The following is a 23,079-nucleotide window of genomic DNA, read 5'->3' as shown; positions in this document are numbered from 1 at the left end:
ATGGTGGTGTCGGTGTCCTGGCGCACTGGGGGGAGCTCATGGATCGGGGGGTCCCAGCGCTTTGGGGGAATCGGTGAAGGGGGGAGCAGTGAATGGGGGGGCCCTGGTAAATTGGGGGGGGGTCCTTGATGATAACAGGGCTGGGGGCAGAGGCAGGGACTCAAGGCACCATTAGGCAAACAATAAATCGGTAACACAGTGCACACATCAACGGATAGATTATATTGTACCAGCAAGCAGCTGCAAGGGATTATCAGTCATCAGTATCAATATCAAGCACCATAGCAAAATACTTGTGATCAATAACAACAATTGCAAAAGCCAATACAGGAATTGCAAAAGCCAATTGTTATATTGTCATTTATAACCCGGCTCCACTGCAGCCACGGCGGAAAGCTGCCTCTGCTGCAAGGCATCGAGGGGGCTCATTCACCCCCTGACCTGCTACCATGTCCCTGTGTGTCCCCAAAGTGTCCCTGCGTGTCCCTGCGCATCCCAAGTGACAGTACCCCAGGAATTCCCATCAGGATTTGGGACAATTTCAAAGAAAATTCCCAGAAAATTCCCTAAATTTGTCTCAAATCCCATGTGGGGAGTAGGGAGGGGACAAGTGACACCAGTGATGTCCCCGATGATGTCACTGTCCCCAGTGACAGCACAGTGGTGACATCACTGTTCCCACAGCAGACTTGGGATGTCCTCGATGGCTCTTTGGCATTTCTCGACCACCTCACGGTGGCTATGGTTATCAAGCCAAGGGTCATAGCAGGAAGCCCAGTAGATGCACTCCATGTCCCCGAGTGTGTGCAGCAGGTGATTGTTGGCCAGGCGGGCGCTGGCATCCCACAGCCGCTCGGCCTCGGCCCCCTTGGCCGCCAAGGTCACACGGAAGTCGCGGGACGGCTCATTTGTCCCCTTCAGGGCAGCTTCGATGTCCCGAACCCTGCGCCGCAGCTCCCGGGGGAATGCAGTGGCTTCGTCACGTGCGGCCACCAATTGCTCCAGCATCTCCAAGGCCGCCTCTGCCTGCTCTCTCATTGTGGTGGCCTCCTCCTCCTCCTCACTGCTGTCCACCTCAGCCTCTCCCATAGCATCTTCTATGGCCGCAGTGGTGCCCTCACCGGCGACCACGTCCCTGCAGGCGTCCCGGAGCTCGGTGGCCTTCCCCAGCAGCTGGAACCAGCTGTCCACGAGTGTGGCCACCGACTTCCGCCAGGCCCTGGCCACCCTCGTCACCTGGGCCCAGGTGGTCCATGGGGTGCTCTCATAGGCGGCCAGGGCCTGGCCCAGGGAGGTGAGAGTGTACTTGCGCTCGAAGGTGACACCACGGTGCCACCAGGTGACGCCACCGTGGTCCAGGGTGTTCCGGAGGCGATTGGCGAAGCCCTCCAGGCCTGCGTGCAGGCACTCTGGGGGCACATCCAGCACCTCATCGATTTTTTCCAGCGGGGCCGTGGTGTCTGCCACCTTGTTCAGGGTGGCCACCACGGTGACCAGCGACTCCAGCAGGGATGGGAACAGCTGAGGAGGGGACAGGGGAGGTGTCAGGGACCTGGTGGCTCTTGTGGCCTCCTGCGGTGGTGCCTTTGTGCCCTCCCAGGGTCCCATTCGTCCCCTCCCTGGAGGGCTCTGCTGTCCCCTCTGTCCCTTTGTTACCCCCTCGTCCCCTCTGCCACACCCTGCCCCCCACTGTCCCCCCAACCCCACCACCCTCAGTCCCCTCCATCCCCCTGCCACATCCCCCCTTCCTGCCACACCCTCCTGTCCCCCTTGTGAACCCCTCTCCCCTCCTGCCCCTCCACCACCTTGCTCCCCTCTGGCCCCCCCGGCCCCTCCCGCCACCACCTGTGTCCCCTGTGTCCCCTGTGTCCCCTCCTGCCCCCGCGCCGGGATTGTCGCACCTCGCGGGGCTCCATGGCTGCTGGGGGACACGCCGGGGACGCCTTGGAGACACTCTGGTGACACTTTGGTGACACTCCGGGGAGTGAACACACCCGAGCGACAGTCAGAGACTTGCCCGAATGGGGCGGCCGGGGGGGTGGGGAGGGGCGAGGGAAAGGTGAGGTCACCCCCCAGCACCGCCCCCCCGCCGGCAGGGCCAGGGCAGGGTCCCCAATGTCCCGCCGATGTCCCCAACGAGACCCCAATGTCCCCTGAGTGTCCCCACATGGCCCTGATGTCTCCTCAGGGTCCTGAACAAGGCCCAAGTGTCCCCCAATGTCCTGTTGGGGACACTGCGGGGACATCAGGGACATTGTGGTGACCCAAAACGGTACAGGGAACGTCAAGTTGGCCCTGGTGTTTCCAAGGGAAGGACACGGGGGTGTCCCTAAGGTCCCCAATGTCCCTCAGGGTGTCCCCGTGCCCCGGCGGTGACAGTGCCACCCACGTGTCCCCACCCTGTCCCTACCCCTGCCCTGCCAGCGTCCCCTGGGCCACCTCCAGCCTCCGTGTCACCTCCTTGTGCCCTTCCCCCGGTGTCCCCAAGGCCACCACGATGTCCCCGAGGACCCGGGCAGCGCTGAGGAAGCCCTGTCTCCTTGTCCCCTATGGCGTCACCTCCCTGTCCCCGGTGACAGCGGCCACCAACATCCCCAACGCCAGCATCACCTCCTCCAGCTGCCCCAGCACATCCGCGGTGACCTCGTTGGTGTCCGCGGTGGCCTCGGTGCTGGCCCTGGTGGCCGCCACCCGCCGGGCGCGGTCATGCAGGCGCAGGGCCATGTCCCGCTAGTGGCCCCGCTGGTGGCCAGGTGATGCTGCAATGTCCCCAGATCCCGCCAGGCCACCTTGCAGGACACGGCCACCCTGGCCAGGGCCAGCAGCAGGTGACCATCCTCGGCCACGCCCAGGGACACTGCAGGGACATGCGGACACTGGACAGGTGGCACCAGGGACACGGCAGTGCCACCAGCCCAGTGCCACCTGTTCAATCCCCGTGTCCCTGTGCCACTGCCACCAGTCCTGTCCCAGTGTCCCCAGTTCCATCCCAGTGCCACCAGCCCAGTGCCACCAATTCCACCCCACTGCCACCAGTTCTGTCCCACTGTCACCACCCCAGTGTCCCTAAGGCAGTCCCAGTGCCACCACCCCTGTGTCATCATTCCAGTGCCACCAACCCGGTGTCCCCAGCTTCATTCCAGTGTCACCAAACCAGTGCCACCAGTTCTGTCCCACTGTCACCGGCGTTTTGGGGGGTTTGGGGGATCCCAGGTGGAGTTTGGGGGCTCTCGGGGGAGTTTGAGGGAATCCCAGATAAAGTTTGGAGGGTCCTGGGGGGGTTGGGGGGATCCTGGAAGGTTTGGAGTTCCCAGGTGAAGTTTTGGGGGTCCCAGGTGAGGTTTCCAGGGAATTGGGTAATCCCAGTTGAGAATTCCCAAAGATTTGGGGTTTCCCAGGTGAGAACACAGGCCGGGGGTTCAGGGGGGCCAAGGGGCTTGGGCCTGGGAGCATTTTGGGGGCTTCAATCAATGGGGAGCGCCTGGGGGGTGCCGAGGGGGAGGCGTGGTGAGTGTGTGCGGGGCTCTCATGGATTTGATGCCTCAGGTTTTGGCTTTTCTGTTTTTCAGATTCTGTGCTGCTTTACTCTCTGGGTCTGGGCTTCATAATAAGGGATGCTGAGCTCTGTTCACAGAGCAGGGAGACAAAACAATTCCTGCTCTAGCTGGGAACCCAAGGACAAATAATCCAAACTTCAGGCCCAAGAGCATAAACAACGGGCACTGAAGAGAGAAAAACAAGAAGGATGGGACTTCATCATCTAAAGACATAATTGGACAATTAACTCCAATATGCAAATGGCCCAGAACTTATAAAAGTGACAGACCTCGTGACCGGCCGTCCATTTTGTGGCCATTTTGGTCCATCTTGGGCGTAGCCCTGGCTGGGCTCTTGTTCTGCCCAAGGTGTATCCACGGAGGCCTTTTAACAAATGCCTGCTTTATTGTGTAACCGTGTCTGGCCTCTGTTCTAGGTCAGCCTTGTGAAGGCCTCAGTTTGTGGCGAGCACGAAGGGAGCCGAGGCACCTGGGCAGGGCTGGAGCAGAGGCAGAGGAAGGTGCAGCTGCTGCCCCCAGCCCGCGGCACTGGCGGGGCCCAGGTGCGGGGCAGAGGGTGCGGGAGGCCGAGAAGCTCGGGAGGAGCGAGAGAGGCGTGAGCGGCTGCAGGGGCGCTGTGTTTATCGGGTGAGCGCGGTGGGAAGGGGCGTTTTGTGTTTGGGAGCGCAGCAGGTGCGGGGCTCGCTGTGCCCCGGGCCGGGGAGGGCGGGCGCTGTGAGCAGCGGGGTTGGATTGCGGGGCTGGGCTTGGCCTGGGGCCGGCAGTGCTGGCGCAGGGATCGTTCCCGCAGCGCCGCTCCGGAGCGCCGCGATCGGAATCTCGCTCTTTCTCTCTCTCGTTGGTTCTTTTAATTTCTGCTCAGAACTGTTAAAATTCCGTGTGTATATTCTGCTGCGAGTGCTGTAGTGGTAATATCCCGAGAGACAGTCCCCTGAGATTAGCACTGAGAAACTGGGGCACAGTGACCCACGCTGCAGCACTTGGAGGGGGCTGTGCCCCGTGGGATGGACTCAGCTTGGACAAGTTCCTGGAGAAGTCTCCGGTGGGAGAGAGCCCAGGGTGCAGCAGGGGAACGACTCCTGTCCCTGAGCAGAGGGAGAAGCCCCGGGGCATGAACTGAGCCCGGCCCCATTCCCTGTCTGCGGCACTGCCGGGGTAGGAGGTGCAGCTGGAAGGAGGGAGGCGTGGGGGAAAGCTGCATTTAAGGCTCTTCACTTATTTCTCATTATCCTGCTCTGAGTTTTTGGAGTTTTCTGTCCGAAATCTCTCCCCTCCCCCACTCATCCACAGGGCTTTGGGGCGGTTTCCCATTTCTTGGGGAAATCAAAGCGATGCACTGATGCTCCTAATTAGGGGTAGGAGAAGTGAGGCTCCAGGGCTTCCCGCTGAGCCGGAGCCACCGGAGCCGCAGTGCCGGGAAAGCCGTGGCGGGAGGTGCGGAGAAGTTTGTTTGTGTTTTCAGCTCAATCCCCCTCGGGCCCGGGCCCGTTCCAGGGCTGTTCCTGAGCTCCGGCTCTGCCCTCACGCAGCCCGGGGGGCCCTGAGAGCGCGGGGCGGGGCTGTGCCGTGTGCAGAGCCCGCCCCTGGCTGGGATTGGGTGATGGTGCCGTCAGTCGTGGTTGTGGCGCGCTGATTGGTGGGAGCGGGGCGGAGCAGGGCCCCGGTGGCGGGCTGAGGGCGGCCGTGGCTGGGCAGCGGCGCCATTGTCGGTGTGTGTGTGCGGGCCCGTGAGCGGCGGCAGCGGCCGGAGCGCGGTGAGGCAACGGAGGGGGGGCAACGCTCCTGGGCCTGGGGCAGGAGGAGAAGGGAAGGAGAAGCAGGGTTGAGGAACAAAAGGGTCAAACGATGCACGTGAGAGGAGAAGGTGACATTGTGCAGGAGAAGGAGGAATAGCAGGAGGAAGAGGAGTGGGAGGAAGAGTAGGGACACAGGAGGAGGAACAGAAGAGGAAGTTGCACGAAGTTCCACTCTCCCTCTATCTGCAGCCTCCAACCCCAGCCCCAGGAGCGTTGCCCCCCCTCCACATGCAGCAGGTGACCAGGGATTGGGATCCACGATTTTCCCGGGGTGAATCTTGGTATTTCTGAGCTTTATTGGCCTAATTGTTGGTGCTTTGTTTTTTTGTGGGGGCTGAATCTTTATATTTTGGAGGGGGCTTTGTTGAATCTTGATGTTTGGGAAGTTTTTGATCTGTGTGTTGATGTTTGGAGGATTTTGTGCTGAATCTTGGTGTTTTGGAGGTTCTTACATACACAAGATTCCCAATGACTTCCTGAGATAAACTTGAGCAAGTAGGAACTCCCAGTCCAAGACACTCTCATTTTGTTTTTTACCCATACCAGGATTTTTCATTCCTAGCACGTGTGTGGATGGAGGAGGAAGAAAAGCCCTGGAGATTCCGCACAAGGAGGGGCAGCAAACCCAGCCCAGGGAGCTGCGGGGAGGGAAGAGCCCCCCTGAGCAAGGAAGGCGGCCGGAGATGCAGCCAGAGCTCCGAGCTGGTGGAGAAGCCCCATGGCAGAGAGAAGCCCCACAAGTGCTTGGAATGTGGGAAGGGTTTTAGTCGCAGCTTGCACCTGATCGAGCACCAGGTGATCCACACTGGGGAACGGCCCTATGAATGTGAGGAATGTGGGAAGCATTTCAGCTGGAGCTCCAGCCTGACGCAGCACCAGAGGATCCACACTGGGGAGAGGCGCTTTGAGTGTGAGGAGTGTGGGAAGAGCTTCAGGCAGAGGGGGCACCTGATGCAACACCAGATGATCCACACTGGAGACCGCCCTTATGAGTGTGGGGAATGTGGGATGAGCTTCAGCCAGAAGGGCCACCTGATGCAACACCAGAGGATCCACACAGGAGGAAAGCCCTATGAGTGTGTGGAATGTGGGAAGAGCTTCAGCCAGAGCTCTGGCCTGAGGAGACATGAGAGGATCCACACTGGGGAAAAGCCCTATGAGTGTGGAGAGTGTGGGAAGAGCTTCAGCATCAAGTGCCAGCTGACGGAACACCAGAAGATCCACACTGGGGAAAAGCCCTACAAGTGTGGGGAATGTGGGAGGAGCTTCAGAGAAAGCTGGGCCCTGATTCGGCACCAGATGATCCACTCAGGGGAACGGCCCTACACCTGCTTGGAATGTGGGAAGAGCTATGGGTGGCACACTGACCTGAGAAAACACCAGCAGCGTGTTCACTCTGGGGAGAAGCCCTACAAGTGTCCCCAGTGTGGGAAGAGGTTTCACAGGAGCTCCGATCTCCTCAAACATGAGCGGAGTCACAGCTAGGAGGGGCCCTTCCGCTGCCCCGACTGTGGGAAGGGATTCAAGCGAAACTGCACCCTCATCCTGCACCGGCGCATCCACACGGGGGAGAGGCCCTACGAGTGTGGGGAGTGTGGGATGAGATTCTCATCGAGCTCAACTTTTACCTGACACCAACGGAGGCGCCACTAAGGGAAGCCCTGTGAGTGCCCTGAGTGTGGGAAGAGCTTTGTGTGCTGCTCCAGCTCCATCCCCCATGGGAGGATCCGTGTTGGATGATCCCCAGTGACCCTCGTTTGTCAGAGCCCTGGTGATCTGTGGTCCTGGTGATCCAAGTTGGAAGGCATCTGGCTGGGGGGCTCCACATCTTCCTGGTTCCCTGAGGGTACCTAGATAAACCCAGCAGCAGGAACATCCATCAGGACACAGACCTACAATGGGAATTCCTTGGGGAGAAGAGATTTGTCAAATTTCAACCCCATAAAATCTTTTGCATTCAGTCCTGTCTTCTGGTGACATCAGGGAGTACTGAATGGTCCCTGAGGTATATTCTGTGTCGACTATAAGATGCTTGTGTCCCCAGTCTGTTCTGTTTGTGCTGAATAAGAAGTTTTGCACCTTCAAGACTTGTCCTGAGAGTGAAGGGGGGAGAGAAGAAGTGTGGAGTTTGTTTTAGACACTGCACTCACTCCTCCACATTCCTGCTCCTGCACTGTGTTGTCTGTGGATGGACAGACAGCGGGACAGAGCTCTCCTTTGCTTTTAGTTAGTTTTAGCTAGCTGAACCAAAGTTCCCTGAACTGTGGGGTTTTTTCCCTTTTCTTTGGACCTGTTCAAACCTGCTCTGGCCAGAACACCAGAAGAGCACGGGCAGCTCACACCTGTTGCCCACTGGGCCGGGCCTGGGCTGCGACATTTCCAGCATCGGAGGGACTGATCAGAGACTGAGTGAGCTGAGCTACAGCCCACAGAGGGACTTTGTGAGTTTGTCTCTCTTTTAGAGAAACAAGAGGTTTTATTGTTTAATATTATTTAGGTTTTATTGTTTAATAAACAGTTTTTTCCACTTTTCTCCAAGGAAGTATTTTATTTTTCCTGAACCAGTTGGGGGAGGGGCCGATTGAATCTGCTGTCCAGAGGAACTCCTTTGGGAGTTCTCTCCCAAATTTGCCCTGAACCAGGACAAGGTCTTTTCCAACTTCAGGGATTCCACAATTTTGATTTCCTGTTGCCCAAGGGTGTCTTCTGCAGCCAAATGGTGAAAAACTGGGGAAAAGGCCAAGATTTTAGAGACAGTGGGATAGAAATTCCACCAAAAAAGGTTCTTCCCTTCCACTTAAGCTGTGGATCCTCAGCTGGTATGGAAAGGAAATCCCTTTCTTATGCCTCAATTTTGTTTTAATTTCTCTTTATCCCTTTAAAATATCCAATATTGAGGTAAAAATAGACATTGAACTAAGACTTGGGTGTGGTCATGGTAGGACACATGGACAAATGGAGAGAGACTTGGGGATGCATGGATATTAACAGAGAAGGGGCCATTTGTGGGGACATGGGGGACATGGGCATGGATGGAGATGTGGGGGACAATGACAGGGATGGAAACACGGTGGGGAGACAGCCATGGGTGAGGACATGGTGGGACATGGGCAGTGACATGTGGGGACATGGCCATGGCTGGTGCCATGGGGGGAACTTGCAGGGGATGTGGGGGATGCTGGGTTTGAGGGGGTTGAGGGTTCCTGGGAGGGACTTGGGGCTTGCTGAGGCCTCTGGGGAGCCCAGGCTGAGCAGCTCCAGCTGTGCAGGGAGACCCTGGGGGAGGTTCTGGGGCAGCTGCTCAAGGACCCCCTGACCTGGAGCCCCAGCCAGGCATTGGGCTCCTGGAAGGGGATGAACGTCCTTGTCCCCAGGAGGGAAATCCCAGCACCCCCAGGGTGTCAGGGGCAGCTGAGGGGCCACAACAGGGAGCAGAGAGCCGGACAGAGCTGTCACACTTATAAGCTAAACCCCAAAAGTCCCAAAACTGAGGGATTCCTCCCAGGAAAAAGCAGCCAGGAGCTGCCAGAATTGAGGGAAAGGGGGAATGTGACCCTCCAGACTGAGCAGGAGGGGCCTGCATCCCCCAAAACCAAGAACAGGGGTGAGGGCTGGGGCTGGGGGCACAATGGGGAAGGGGTGGAAGAGCAGGGGAAAAGAGGATTCAGAGCGCGAGAGGATGGCACCCCCAAATTGAGTTGGGAGGGGTCTTTGGGTTGGAGGAATGACGGGTATGGGGAGGGAAAGGTGGGGATGGAACAGAAAAAGAGCGGTTCCATGGGGATCCCATTGTGTCCCCATCATTCGATTCCTGGAGTGATTCCCTGGGGCTCAGGGGGGGAATGGATCCGCACTGGGTGGGTCTCCAAGCCCCCTGCCCATCCCTGGGGGGTTCATGGGGGGTTCTCTCCAGCCAAATGCTGGTGGTGCTGCAGCCATGGGGGAGAGGTGGGATCTGGAATGGGCAGGGAAGGAAGAGCAATAGGAAGAGGAGGGAGAGGAGGAGGATGGAGGATGGAGGAAAGGAGGAACAGGAACAGGAGGAGCAAGAGGAGGAGCCCCAGCAGAACCACGCTTTTCCCACCTGCCCGCTGAGTCTGCAGCTCCCCTGGCCCTGGCAGCATCGATTCCCCAGATCCCACAGGTGAGCAGGGAGGGGGAACTGACCCCAAATCCATCGGGGAATCTCTGGAAGGGTTTGTTTCTGGGGAGGGGATGTTTGGATCTTGCAGGTCCCCAAGGGTGAGACGCAGATGCCCCTTTGGAGACTTGTGGAGGGTTCCTGTGGCAAACTGGCTGGGGAGGTGGTACCAGTTCTGGGGGGACATTGGCATCAGAGTGGGGAGAGCAGCAAAGGCCAATTCTGGCAGCCTGGAGGGGTGGGGGAAGCTGGAGATGAGCAGGGTCTGGGCCTACCTGACTGTGGACAGGGCTGTTACTTCTGGAGCTGGACTTGGGCAGCAGGACCAAGGGCTCACCCATTGTTTTTCCCCCAAGCCAGGATTTGTCAATCCCAAACTTTGTCTGGATGGAGCTGGAGGAGGCTGCAAGGAAAAGTAAAATGACCTGGGACACTGAGGCAGGTGAGGAGGAAGTCACTGCCCCTTTCCCCCTCTCCTCTGCTCTGTGTCTCAGCCCAGCATTGCCCCTGGCTGCAGGACAGCCCCACTGCTGACACCATCCTGCCAGGGATGAACTGGTGGGATCTCTTCCCCTTCCCTCTAGCATGGAGGCAAAAACCATCCTCTCCTTGTCCACAACTCCTTCCTCTTCTCTTTCTGTCCTTCCTTCCTCTTTCCTTCCTCTTCTTTTCTTTCCTTACCCCAGGCACTGAGCTGCAGATGGAGACCAGGGAGGACAAATCCCTGTGGTATGCACATTTCTTTGAATAGAGACATAATTCTCTCTCACAGGATTTTTCCTGGGAAGCTGTGGAAAAGCTGAGAAAGCTCAGAAAGTAAGAAAACAATTCTTATCTCACTTGCTGCACCTGTTGTTTGGCACATGTGGAATGTGTTATGGAGATTGTTTACCCAGAGTGATTTGTTAATTGGACACTAGTGATGGTTGTTTGGACTGATTGACCAATTAGGTCAAAGCTGGGTCGTGACTGTCTGCAAAGGGTCAGAGGGTTTTTTTTAGTATGTAATTTAGTATAGATTTAGTATAGCAATAGTGTAATGTAGTATAATATAGTATAGAATAAAGCATCTGTTCAGCCTTTAAAATCATGGAGTCAGAGCATATAATTCCTTGGATGGGTGAGACAAAGTAGAAATTTAACAGGATAGAAATGCATTTTTGGATTTAGGTGAAAAGTGCTGTTCTGAGCCTGTAACTTGTTTATCTGTGTTTAAGACTCCCTGTTCTCACAAGAGAGGAAAAAAAACAAAGAAAAAATCTTGTGCTCACAGAATGGCCTCGACCAAGAGAAGCAATTCAAATTCCCAAGATAAACGGAGGCCCCTTTGTTGGGGGCAAAGGCTGAGGCTGACCAGAGAGCTCTCTGCGCAAAGGGCAAGGAGTGATAAAAACTAATTGCAACCTGTAACGTGAAATCAGTAAAATGATTATGAATGAGACAATATGCATATGTATAAGCAAGGGGGAATACCCAGGGGTGCGTGTGTCCTTTGGGGGAACAATTCCCACATGTGTCCAGCGCTAAACATACCGGCTTTACGACTTTTTACTAAATTGTGCAGTTTCCCCTTTTTTTTCCACTAATCATTTTGGCGAGCCAGCCAGGCGATTGTCTGTCCTCACAGGGGCGGAAGGGAGGACGGACTCCTGGGCGCTCCCTGGGATTTTCCTGGAGGAGTTCTGCTCCATCTCGGCTTGCCTCCTGCGGATACAGACAATGACCTGCTGCTGTGCAGATACACGGTATGTCTGTCAAAGGGCCCGGGGGAGATAGGGCTGCTGATAAGTCACTCAGAGGAGTCTGAGTGCACAGCCTCGGCCCTGTGCTTGCAGGCAGCCATCAACCAGGAGCACAGTCAGCAGCAGAGGTTCCCGGTTGATAGCACAACTGGGAACGGGTTCATTGTTCAATAGAGCGGCCGCTAGCGACTCTGGGGTGAGCCGAGTGAACCCGAACTTTGTGTGCTTGTGGTGTCCAGACATTGTATGGCTAATGCATTGTGTGGTTAATGTTGGCGTGTTTGTAATTGTGTGAGTGTGTGGTGTATAAAACAGACCGAGCGAGTGAGTGAGTGAGTGTACCCACAGCGTGCGGGGACAGTTCTACCCGTGTCTGAAGCACCAGGTGAGGCCCGGAGCGCTGGCTGGGGCAGGCTGTGAGGGCAGGAACACCCCGTGGAGTAGTGGAACAAGTGGAGAAATGTGGGTGAGGACATTTATTAACTATTGTGTTTAAAGGTGGTGATGTGTGATTTGTGTAGATTGTGCACATTTTACCCGTGGCTAGATGAACTCAGGGGATTCTTCTGCCCCCGCAGTTTGGACTTGATCCCTGGAATTTTACTGTGTGCTGTTATTTTGATTGTGTCCAGAGTGTGTGAGGATCAGAAGAGGCTGATAAGCTGATGTGGGTAGATGCTGAAGTGTTGTATGTTGGGTTGTGTCAAGGAAAGTGGGCACTTTAAAGAGATACCCCTTTCCCAGTGAGTTTGAGTGGTTCCTCCCCCACATTGTGGTAATTTGGTTCTCGGTATTGTAGGCTTGTGTTTGTGGAGATTTTAGGATTTTGTTTGCAACAAGTGTAGCATTTTACATGGAAAAACTGCAGTATGGTGATTTATGTTTAACTGTGGTAAAACAAATTAAAGGAATTCGAGGAATTCCCCTCCCACAGCAACCTAAGCCCTGACTCTCGCGAATTTGAGATGCAGGGTGTGTGTGTGTCTGTGTTTGTGTTTGTGGGCATATCAGAGTTTTTGCTGTAACAGGCACAGCTTTTTGCAAGGCAGCAAAGTGAGTGTCAGTAGAAACAATGCTTGAATTAGATTGTGCGGGAAGAGAACTGGAAAAGAATGAGATCTTGTAAAGCAGAGTTTAGGTGGAAGAGACCAAGACAGGCACTTTATAATTTATGTTATTCTAAGGAAACCAAGGCTACTCAGAGAGCTCTAAGGAATTTAGTAGCAACCAGTCACCAGAAGCAAAGAAGTAACAGGATGTCTGAATTATTAGAAAAGAGAGTTTCATGTAATTTAAGAAACCCAGCAGAAATAATTAAAGCTGAGTGCGTTCAGCCTATCTTATACCTCAAGACTTTGAATTAAGGCAAAGAGTTGGGATAGGGTAGAAAGATGGGAGCTAAGAAAATGGAATTTTTATTGCACACGGGGGCAGCAAACTTAGTGTTAAATAAAGCCTCAATGCCTGTAACAGATGATTATGTTATGGTAAGGGGGCAACTGACCAATCTGAAAAATCATATTTTGCAAACCATCAAAATAGTCATAGTTTTTTTGTATGTGCCCAACTCTCCAAAGGCCCTGTTGAGTAGGGACTTGTTGGAGCAGCTGGAAGCAAAGATCACATTTAAAGATGGAGAGATTATTTTAGACGTAAAGGATCAAGAATATGGAGATATATTGAGCTTAATTTTAACAATTAGTGAAACTGAAATTGAAAATAAGGATGAAATTAACAAGAAAATAATGGATCCAATGTTTCCTGGGGTATGGGCCTCTAACATAGCAGGGAGGGCAGAGAATGCACCTTTCCTTAATCAAGTTAAGGAAAACAACAAGCTACGGTCAGGCAGTAAACCTTGTGGCAAACCCATACACCCTACTAACATGTTTGGCACCTGAGCTACCCTAGTTTATGGTTTTAGATCTGAAAGAGGCCTTCTTTTGCCTCCCTATCCATGAAGCCAACCAGAAAATTTTTGCATTCAAATGAGAAAACCCTAAAACCAGGCGCAAAACCCAGCTCACATAGATTGTGAAGGCCTCAAGGCCTTCAAGGCTTCAAAATTCCCCTGCTCTGTTTGGAGAACAACTTACAAAAGACCTAGAGCCCCAGGAAGCTCCACAAGAAGAAGGAAGGCTATTACAGTACGTGGATAATATCTTGATATCCACCCAGACAAGGGAAGCATGTGTGGCCTGGACCGTGAACCTTTTGAATTTCCTAGGGCTCCAAGGATACAGAGTATCAATGAAAAAAAAAAAAAAGGCACAGGTAGTGAAACAGAAAATAATCTACCTGGGGTATGAGGTCAGTGCTGGGCAAAGGACTCTGTAGTCATTAACCTTGTGAACCCAGCTTCTTTTCTCAGTGGGATCAAGGAGAAGCAGCACACCACGATTGCCTGGAGACCATTGAAGCTACTTACTCCAGATGCCCGGACTTGAAGGACACTCCTTTGGATGGTGCAGAGACCTGGTTCACTGATGGGAGTAGCCACGTTGCCAGTGGAAAGCGACGTGCTGGATATGCAGTCAACTACCTGCAGAGAGGTAACAGAATCTGGACCCTTACCAACAGGCACCTCTGCACAGAAGACCAAAATAATTGCACTGATGCTCTTTCCTTTTGGCTTAGAAATGGCAGGAGGAAAGAGAATAAAATCTATAGAGAGCCATGGTATGCATTTGGAGTTGTGCATGCACATGGAGCCACCTGGAGAGAGAGGGGACTGCTGACCTCACAAGGAAAGAACATCAAACATGCACAAGAGATGATCGGGATAATTGAACTGCTGGAAGCAGTTCAGCTGCCTGAAAAGGCAGCAATTATGGGTATTAAGGCACACCAGAGAGTGAGCTCAGAATTGGAAGAAGGAAATGAGCTGGCGGATAGGGAGGCAAAGAAAGCAGCAAAAGGTGAGGTAACTATTGAAGGAGCTCTGATTCCAGGTGGACAAATTTCCCTTGAAGGTAAGCCAGAATACAATAAGAAAGATAGAAACCTAATCAAAGATCAAAAAGGGACATACAACCAAGAAGAGTGGGCTACCATTGAAGGGAAGCTGGTAATCCCTTCCCATTTCTTGTAGTCACTAGTAAGGGAGGAGTACCAGAAAACACACTGGGGAATAGATGCCCTGAACACCTACTTGATTGAAAGAATCGTTGCCTGGAATTTATATGCCACTATTATTCAAGTGACAGTGTGATCTTTGCCTCCAGACTAACCCCAAAAATACCCGCAGACCAAAACTTGGTCAGACTGGGAGGGGCCATGGGCCTGGACAGCAGTGGCAAATTGACTTTTCCATCAGAAAGCAGAAGCTGTTGTCCCTTCCTGGAATGATTTTTGCTTGGAAGTGATTATCTGCAGCACAAACCCACCATCCACTATTGACTTTCACAGGAAAATGACATTCTTACAGAGATACTGTCAAGTTGCCTTCTGTGCTTCTGGCTGTTTTTCTTTCTCTCTGGGTGAAAACATCAGCCCAGCGTCTGATGGCCAATGCTGCGGGTGCTGCCCGTCTGGCTGTGGCCAGCAGCTCATGCCCAAACACAAGCGCGTGCCTTCTGGGCAAGGGGATGGACTGGCACGAGCAGCCATTTTCCCTGGTGAACCTGGGAGGAACCTGGGCAAGTGCAGAAGATTGGGATGACCCTGGCATGAGAGAACATGTGCTGTGTCTCTGATGATGCTGCCAGCACTGCGAAGGAACAGCCAAGACAAGCACTGGAAGCAGACACATCCTGCCAGTTTCTGCTTGTGAGAGTCTGTCCGAATTTTCCCTCATCTGCCTCACGATCGTCATTGGGGGACCACTGAAGAGAAGACCCCCCCTGTCTTAAATCTCTGGCTCCAAGGGAGAAAGTCATGTGCCTGAGACCTGAGAGCGTTGCTAAGCCATTGTTTTCACAGCTGTTGTTTGCTGTGTGCTACACTGAGCCCAAGGAGAAGAAGAAGGGAGCACCGTGCCCTTTTTGCAACAACAGCCTTGGGAGCCGTCCCACCTCTCGGCCTGGCTGGACTTCTCCTGAGTTTCAGGTGGTCCCCCCACAGAAGACCCTCACCTGTTTTACAACCACCGGGACAGACAGACTGAGATGGAAGGAGCCTCTCCATCAAGGACTGAGACATGGAACCCCCATGTGAAAAGGCCCCTCTGCTCCTTCCAAGGACTGGGACTGAAACCCCCAGCCCAGGGCAGGTGTGTGGGGGAGGCAAGCTGACCAAAGCGAGATGTTTGCCTGCAGGTTGTGACCGCTGGACCAAGAAGACAATGGCTCTCGTTTACTGCTGAGAGCATGGACTACGTGTTGCATCTATTCCTTATTGAATCTGTTTCCCTCCCTTGCAATTTCCAATGGAGTTATCATAATAAAAACCTCTGAGTTAGCGAGAGACTTCGAGATCTCCCCGACGAAACAGGCGGATCCTCGACTGGACTGGACCAAAGGACTTCGTCTCTACGTTTGGCAGCTCTATTCCCTCTCTCTTTCTCTCTCTCTCTCTTTTGTCTCTCTCTTCCCCCATCTTTTTCTCTCCCTTAATCCCTCTAGCGCATTTTGCTGTGGTCATTCAATAAAGGTGCATTTGTTTCGATTATCATTGCAAAGCCCCTTGTACCGTGTCGGTTCTTTTTGCACCTTGAGATCAAATCCATGAACCATCACGAAACCCATCCGTGAGGACGGATCGTGACACCCCCCGAGGACCCCTCCTAAAATTCCCCCCCAAAGCCCCCCAGCACCCCCAGACCCCGCTAAAACCCCCTCAAGTTCCCCCCACACCCTCCCCAAATACCCCCCAAACATCCTCAAGACCCCTCCCCAAATTCCCCTCACGACCCCTCTAGGACCCCTCACCTGTCCCTGCGCCTCCTCAGCAGCTCCCGGAGCCCCCCGTCCTCTCCCAGCGCCTCCCCCGCTCTCTCCAGCGCCTCCCGCAGGACCCGCCCGAGCCCGGGGCGGCTCCCGGGGGTCCCTGAGGGGGTCCCGGGGGGGGAGGGACCACCCGCTCCATGCCCGGCCCCGGGATCATGGGGCGCCGCTTCGGGCTCGGCTCTGATTGGCTGGAGTGGTGCGGGGAGGGCAGAAGTTGGTGAGGGGAGACGCCCGGTGATTGGTTGGTTTCGTAGAGGGTGCGGTGATTGACAGGAGAACGGCGGGGGAGGCGGGATTTGCCGAGGGGAGACGCTCAGTGATTGGTTAGATTGAGAAAGGAGAGGCGGGCATTGCTGAGGGGAGACGTGCAGTGATTGGTTGGTTCAGCGCGTGAGAGGCGGGCGAGTCTGAGGGGAGGCGTGCGGTGATTGGTTGGTTTGCGGCGGGGTGTGCCGTGTTTCGTTAATTTAGGAGATGAAGTCCGATGACTGGATGGTTTGGGGCAGGACGCCAGCTATTGGCTGGGAAAAGCTGGCGATTTTTAGGGAAACATTCCCGGTGTTTTGGGAAAAAACTCTCGAATTTTTAAAGAAAAATTCACATTTTCTGCAGGAGAAACATTCCCAGTTTTTTTAACCCACATGACCCCAAATACTCCAAATAACCCCAAAATACTCGAAATAAACCCCAAATAACTCCAAACAATACCTAAAAGTCCCCCAAATAACCCCAAACAAATCCAAATAACCCCAAAAAACCAAAAAAAACCCCAAATTAAGTAAAAAAAACCGCAAATGATTTTAAGTACACCTAAAAAAAACCCCATATAAAACATTAACCCCAAGAACCTCAAATAATTCCAAATAAGTCCAAACAAACCTAAATAATTTCAAATAAACCAAGTAAGACCCAAGAAAAACCCTGAATAGTGCATAATTAAGCTCAAATAAACCCCAAACAAACCCTAAATAAACACAAAACACCGCAGGTCCTCCCGTCCCCACCCATACAGATCCCGACCAATCAGAACGCACAGCACTGATGACGTTCCACTTGCTGGGCGCAAACTCAGAGCACTGGCCCCTCTCAGTTATTTTCAGCCAATCAGCGCCCGGCCCGACTCTGACTCATCACTTGCCAGGCACAGACCAAGGCCTCTCACTGCGGTAAATAATCAGAGACCGCGCGGGGTAATTTCCAGCCAATCAGAGAGTGTCTTGCTGATGACTCATCAGTTGCGAGGAGCAGAATTCAGGGAGGGGGGGAAGGTGACCCTGGGGATGGATTGGAGACCCCAAATTAATCCACAACGGGGTCGGGACCCCAAAACGGAGCAGGAGGGGCCTGGAGCCCCTAAAACCAAACACGGGGGAGTGGATTGGGGGAATGATTGGAAAGGGGAGAGAGAGTGGGGAAAAGAGGGTCAGGACCACAAAATTGAGCTGGGAGGGGAATGGGACCCCCAAATTGAGGTGGGAGGGGAATGGAACCCCCAAATTAGGCTGGGATGGGTATGGGGTCCTAAAACTGAGCTGGGAGGAGGATGGGACACCCCAAATTGAGCTGGGAGGGGGGTTGGACCCCCAGACAGGATGAAGCCAATTTTTTTCCTGGAATATGTAAAGTACTTCATGGATATGCAACAAGGCCATGAATATGCAACGCATTGATGTAATGGGAGACAAGGACCATCGAGCAAAGGTTGTTATGGCCACCAAGACCCCCCAGTTATTTTCGGGGACACCCCTTAATTAATCTGGTTTTAATTACATCAGCCTGTTGCATATTCATAGACCCTCACGCATATCCAGAAACTAATTTACATCTTTCAGGAACTATTTGACATGGCCCATCCTTGGGGGTGTCTCCCCATTTCAGGAGCCTCCACTGAAATGGAAAATGAAAATCCCCTCCCTTTGATGATGATTATTGAAGTGAAGGGAGAAACGACCATCCTGGTAATGCATCGAACTCCACTTTATTCATCAATCAATCACCTTAAATAACAGTGTTAACGAACTTCATGCATATTCTGTAATCCAGATTCATGATAGGCTAACAAAGAAAACTCTAACCACTCCTTTTGTTTTAGAATACCTACAATTGTTTATCAAAAACAGAACCAGAGTTCCCAAAGCTTTCACATCTGTTCCCAGGGTGCCAGTTTTTCCCAGAGACGGTGTTCTGCTTATTATGGGAAGACAGTCTGAGAACTTTATTGTTTATAAAGAGAGTCTAATTGTTTATAGAAATCAGAAGGCTGAGAACTGTTAGGAACTGCTTTACTTTTTCCTTTTACTTTTCTCTCAATTGTATGTCGCATGGCCTTTTTCTTTAAGCCATTCTTGAACTAAACTCTCCACAGATGATGATGATTACATTAATTAGTTTTCAAATTAGGGGTTCTCAGGCCAAGATACGGGAGTAGAAATAACAGTTCTTTATTAGGAAAAATTAAAAATACAAATGCAGTAGTACAAACAAAAAAAGACAGTGACACAGTCAGAATCCTATGGGGATCCAGTGAAAAAGGTTGATCATCTGGAAATCCAGTGGGAAAAGATTTATCCTCTGGGAATCCAGTGGGAAAAGGCTGATCCTTTGGGAACCCAGTGGGAAAAGGGCTGATCCTTTGGGAATCCATTTCTTAACCCCTAAAGACAGGGCAAAGGCAGGGCTGTGGAGTTTTTATCAGGTATCCCAAGGATGGAGTTGGGGTTTGGGTCAGGGGAGGAGTTCTTAGCAACACAAGAAAGGTGAGATCAAATTCCTGCCTCTTAGCAACAGCAGCACTCCACACAGAACGTGTCCCCAAATCCTAAATTCCCTCTAAAACAACTGAGAAATTATGCAACGTCAGATATATTCGATTAATTTCCTTCATTTGACCCAGCTTTGGGTGTTTTTAAAGGATGAAGGTGAAGCAGAGGCCCAACCAAAAGGCGAAGCAGCCAGGTGTGTTCCCAACATGGATCACAGGGAATGGGAGTGACCAGGGCTGTGCCCAAAGTGCCTCCTCCAGTGGGGGATGGAGCTGGAGCAGCACACGAAGCTCTGCCCGCACCCGGGGCACTCGCAGGGCTTCCCTTAGTGGTGCCTCCGTTGGTGTTGGGTCAAGCTAGAGCTGTGTGAGAAGCTCTTCCCACACTGGGGACACTCGTAGGGCCTCTCCCCAGTATGGATGCGCCGGTGGGTGATGAGGGTGGAATTCTGCTTGAATCCCTTCCCGCAGTCGGGACAGCGGAAGGGCCTCTCCTCTCTGTGAATCCGATAGTGCTGGAGGAGATTGGAGCTGTTCTGAAACCTCCTCCTGCATTTATCACACGTGTAGGGCCTCTCCCCTGTGTGGATGCGCCGGTGCTTCACAAGGGTGGAGTTGTGCTTGAATCCCTTCCCGCAGTCGGGGCATTGGAAGGGCCTCTCCTCTCTGTGAATCTGATAGTGCTGGAGGAGATTGGAGCTGGTCGGAAACCTCTTCCCACACTTGGAACACTCGTAGGGCCTCTCCCCAGTGTGGGTCCTCTGGTGGCTGATCAGGCCGGAGCTCTGGCTGAAGCACATCCCACACTCGGAGCACTTGTACGGCCTTTCTCCAGTGTGGGTCCTCTGGTGGCTGATCAGGTGGGAGCTCTGGTGGAAGCTCTTCCCACACTCCCCACACTCGTAGGGCTTCTCCCCAGTGTGGATCCTCTGGTGTATGATCAGGCTGGAGCTCCGGCTGAAGCACTTCCCACACTCCCCACACTCATAGGGCCGTTCCCCAGTGTGGCTCCTCTGGTGCCTGATCACTTCGCAGTTCCACCTGAAGCTCTTCCCACACTCCACGCACGTGTGGGGCTTCTCCCCATCATGGAGCTGCTCATGGACCACCAGCTCCGAGCTCTGGCTCCGTCTCCGGCCGCCTTCCCAGCCCAGGCTGGCTCTTTCCCCCTCAGATCCCCGCCGGCTGCGTTTGCAGCCCCTCCTCGTGCGGCATCTCCGGGGCTTTTCCTCCCCGTTGGCTTCCTGCGCCGTGGAGCCGCTCAAAACGGCCTCTTCCACCAGGTTCTGCCGCGGGCATTTGTCCTCCCTGCTCTCCATGCTCAGCTCCTGCTCTGGGGGAGGAAGGACAAGGACAGGATGGGATTTGCCTCCGTGCCACAGGCAAGGGCAAGGAGATCCCCCAGGGCTGAGCTGCAGCCGGGGGCTGTGCTGGGCTGGGAGATGGAGCAGCACAGAGGGGAAAGGGGCACTCATCGCCAGCTCGGGGCTGTGCACAAATCACAAACAGGACTGGACTGCTGGGAATGCGTCCTGAGCTGTGTGATTTTCCAACCATCTGTCTCATTACTTGCTTATGACAATGCGAAGATGCCAGTAGCTCACATCAAAGGTAGCAGACAAAGGACTTCATGTTAAAACTTGCTTTAAAAGGTTTTTGGCCAATCACACAAAGCAAAAGCATATTGACTGTAGTTCCATCCAAGCACTATAAGCACATTGATGGTTAAAACAATGCTTGCTTATTTCAAGTACAATACCTGCTTGTAAGCCTTAGAACACAATGCACAGAGCTCCATTATTAAACTTGAAACTTCCTAATATCTAGCTAGATATACTGTTCCGCAGGTTAGGGAGTTATTCTAGGTAAGTGTTAACGCACAGACCATTGTTCTATTTCTCCTTAATTTCTACTTCTTATACAATTTTTCTGCTGATCAATCTATTGGCTGCTGCAAAGCTCAAATCAGTTCTACTGTCTCTGAGGTTTGTCTTCTGCAGCTTTCCCAAAACCCTCTGATTTTAAGCATTCCAGGGACACTGACTTCCTCCTCACCTGCCTCATTGTCCTGGGGCATCTTCCTCTTCCTCGCAGCCTCGCAGGAGTTGGCAATGGGAAATCCTGGTTTGGGGAAAACAAGGGATGAGAACGTTGAGTTTGAAGGTGCCTCTGCCCAAGTCTGTCTCTACAAGTCACTGGCACTCTGGGCTCCAGAAACACCTCCCAACCACCACGATTCAGCCCTGAAAAAGCTTCCCAGGTGTTCCCTGTCCCTGGTCCCTCCCCTCTGGTGTTCGGGGGTTCCCCCCGTCCCAGCTGCTGGGGGTCACTCTTGGATTGGGGGTCCCCCTTCTCGTCGGTGCCCGCCCTGCCCAGGCTGCTGGCAGTCCCAGCAATGCCAAAAGCTCCCCCCGCTTCACTCTCTCTATTTCAGGATGCGGGGGCTGTTTGGGCTCCCGGGCTCCCTTCTCCCCTCATTCTCTGCTCTGGGTTGCAGCGGCTCCAAGGAGTCCCCCCTGCCCCTCTCCAGGCTCTTGAGGCTCCCGCCAATGGCGGCGCTCCCCCCTCTCTGGGCTCCCCACTTTGGGCTCCTGGGGGACACAGGGCTCTGCTCCTCCAGGCTGCCTCTGCCGTCAGCCGCCACCGCCACCCCCCGGTGTCCCCCCAAGGGGCCTTTTCCGCTCAGCCTTGGACTGCTTCATTCTCCAAACACCCCCCCAAAACCCCAACCCAGGGACCCCCCGGGATATCCGGGCCCAGCTCCCTCGCCCCGTTCACCGGCGCGATTGGGGGGGCGATGATCCCACAAGTGGGGGCTGCGAATTCAGGCAGGGATCGACGACGGTGTGGTTCCCTCAGCTCAGCCTTGATCTGCCTTTGTTCCTCCTATTCCTCCCACTCCTCCCCTTCCATCTCCCATCCTCCTCCCCCTCTGTCTTATCCCCACCTCCTTTTCCTCTTCCATCCCCCCCCTTCCATCCCATCTCCTCCTCCTCCCTAACCCCACCTCCTTCTCCTCCTTCCATTGCTGCTCTCCGCCTTCATCCCTCCTCTTTCATCCCTCCCCCTGCTCCCCCTCCCTAACCCCACCTCCTCCTCCCCCTTTGTAATGAGTTAATGTCTTAGTTTGTTCATCAACTTGCTAAAGACTATGAAAAGGGGAAAAGCCAATAATAGAAAAACCGCAATGAAAGATGTAACAAGCTAGTATGTTGCAAGATGAATATAACGGGCTAATATACTGCAAAATAAATGTCATAAGGCTTAAACTGCAAAATGTTAGAAGCTAATATGTTGAAAGGCTAAATAAGCAATGTGTAACTATACGTACCTATGTGCCTATTGTTAGCCGAGGAGTAAGGGGCGAGGCCGTTGACACGGGTAGCGGGCCTGCTATGATTGATAGCACAATATTTGCTTATCTGCTCAGTAAGCTTAAAGTTCCAGGAACCAGACCAACCATACCAACTAAGGAAAGGTTGACCATGGGGCAAGAAGTGAAAGACTACCGGCCTTCATCCTCAGACCACCGGGAGGCAGACTACGACCGCCTAGCAACAGGAGGAGAATGCACAGAGTACTACCCTGAAAGACACGCCAACCCGGAAGCAGGACTGTATATAAACCCCACGAAATACCAGAAGCGGGCAGCAGTTGGCGGAGCGGAGAATCCCCTGTTGCCCAGCGCTGATTTGCTTTTTGCCTTGCTTGCTGTAATCAATAAAAATTGTTAATCTGATTATACTCACTCGGCAGATTGTCCACTCCAATTTATAACACCCTTCATCCCTGCCCTTCCCTCCCTCCTCCTCCTCCCCCAGCAGCAGCCACACCCTCGGTGCCCCGTCCCCGCAGCCCTCGCAGCCCGCGGCAGGAGCGGGGATGGAGCCGGGACAGGTCGGGATGGGCAGCGCGGGGCTCTCGGCTGCTCCCAGCCGCTGCGGGCGGGGGGAACCCGGCCCGGGCCAAAGGAAAGGCAAACTGGGCAAACTGGGGGCTGCACATCCAAATTGGGCATTGCTGGGGACCCTGCCTGGGCACTGCCAGCCCTTGGGGCTCCTCTCGGCACATCCGCCAGGGGGGAACGCACACAGGGCTGGGGGATCCCAGCAGTGACAGCACTGCCAGGGGCTGGGCTGGACTGGGATCCTACTGGGAGTGACTGGGAGTGCACTGGGCTTGTACAGATATCATAC

At 53.7% G+C, this 23,079-nt stretch overlaps 1 protein-coding gene and 1 pseudogene across 1 annotated transcript; one reads left to right on the top strand and one right to left on the bottom strand.

Moving 5' to 3' along the window:
• The window catches only part of LOC128945569 (zinc finger protein 850-like), a 300,103-nt pseudogene that overhangs the window by 111,413 nt on the left and 165,611 nt on the right, over positions 1-23,079 (bottom strand).
• Positions 5,403-6,838, top strand: LOC128945542 (zinc finger protein 436-like). The gene is made up of 2 exons (XM_054289293.1): positions 5,403-5,408; positions 6,086-6,838. The coding sequence occupies exons 1-2, from the start codon at positions 5,403-5,405 to the stop codon at positions 6,836-6,838; spliced, it is 759 nt and encodes a 252-aa protein (XP_054145268.1).

This window comes from Melozone crissalis, unplaced genomic scaffold, assembly GCF_028551555.1.
Source record: "Melozone crissalis strain CALT ecotype California unplaced genomic scaffold, PUWL_Pcris_2 ptg000066l_1, whole genome shotgun sequence".
Taxonomy (NCBI): Eukaryota; Metazoa; Chordata; class Aves; order Passeriformes; family Passerellidae; genus Melozone; species Melozone crissalis.
This window is presented reverse-complemented; position numbering and strand designations above follow the sequence as displayed.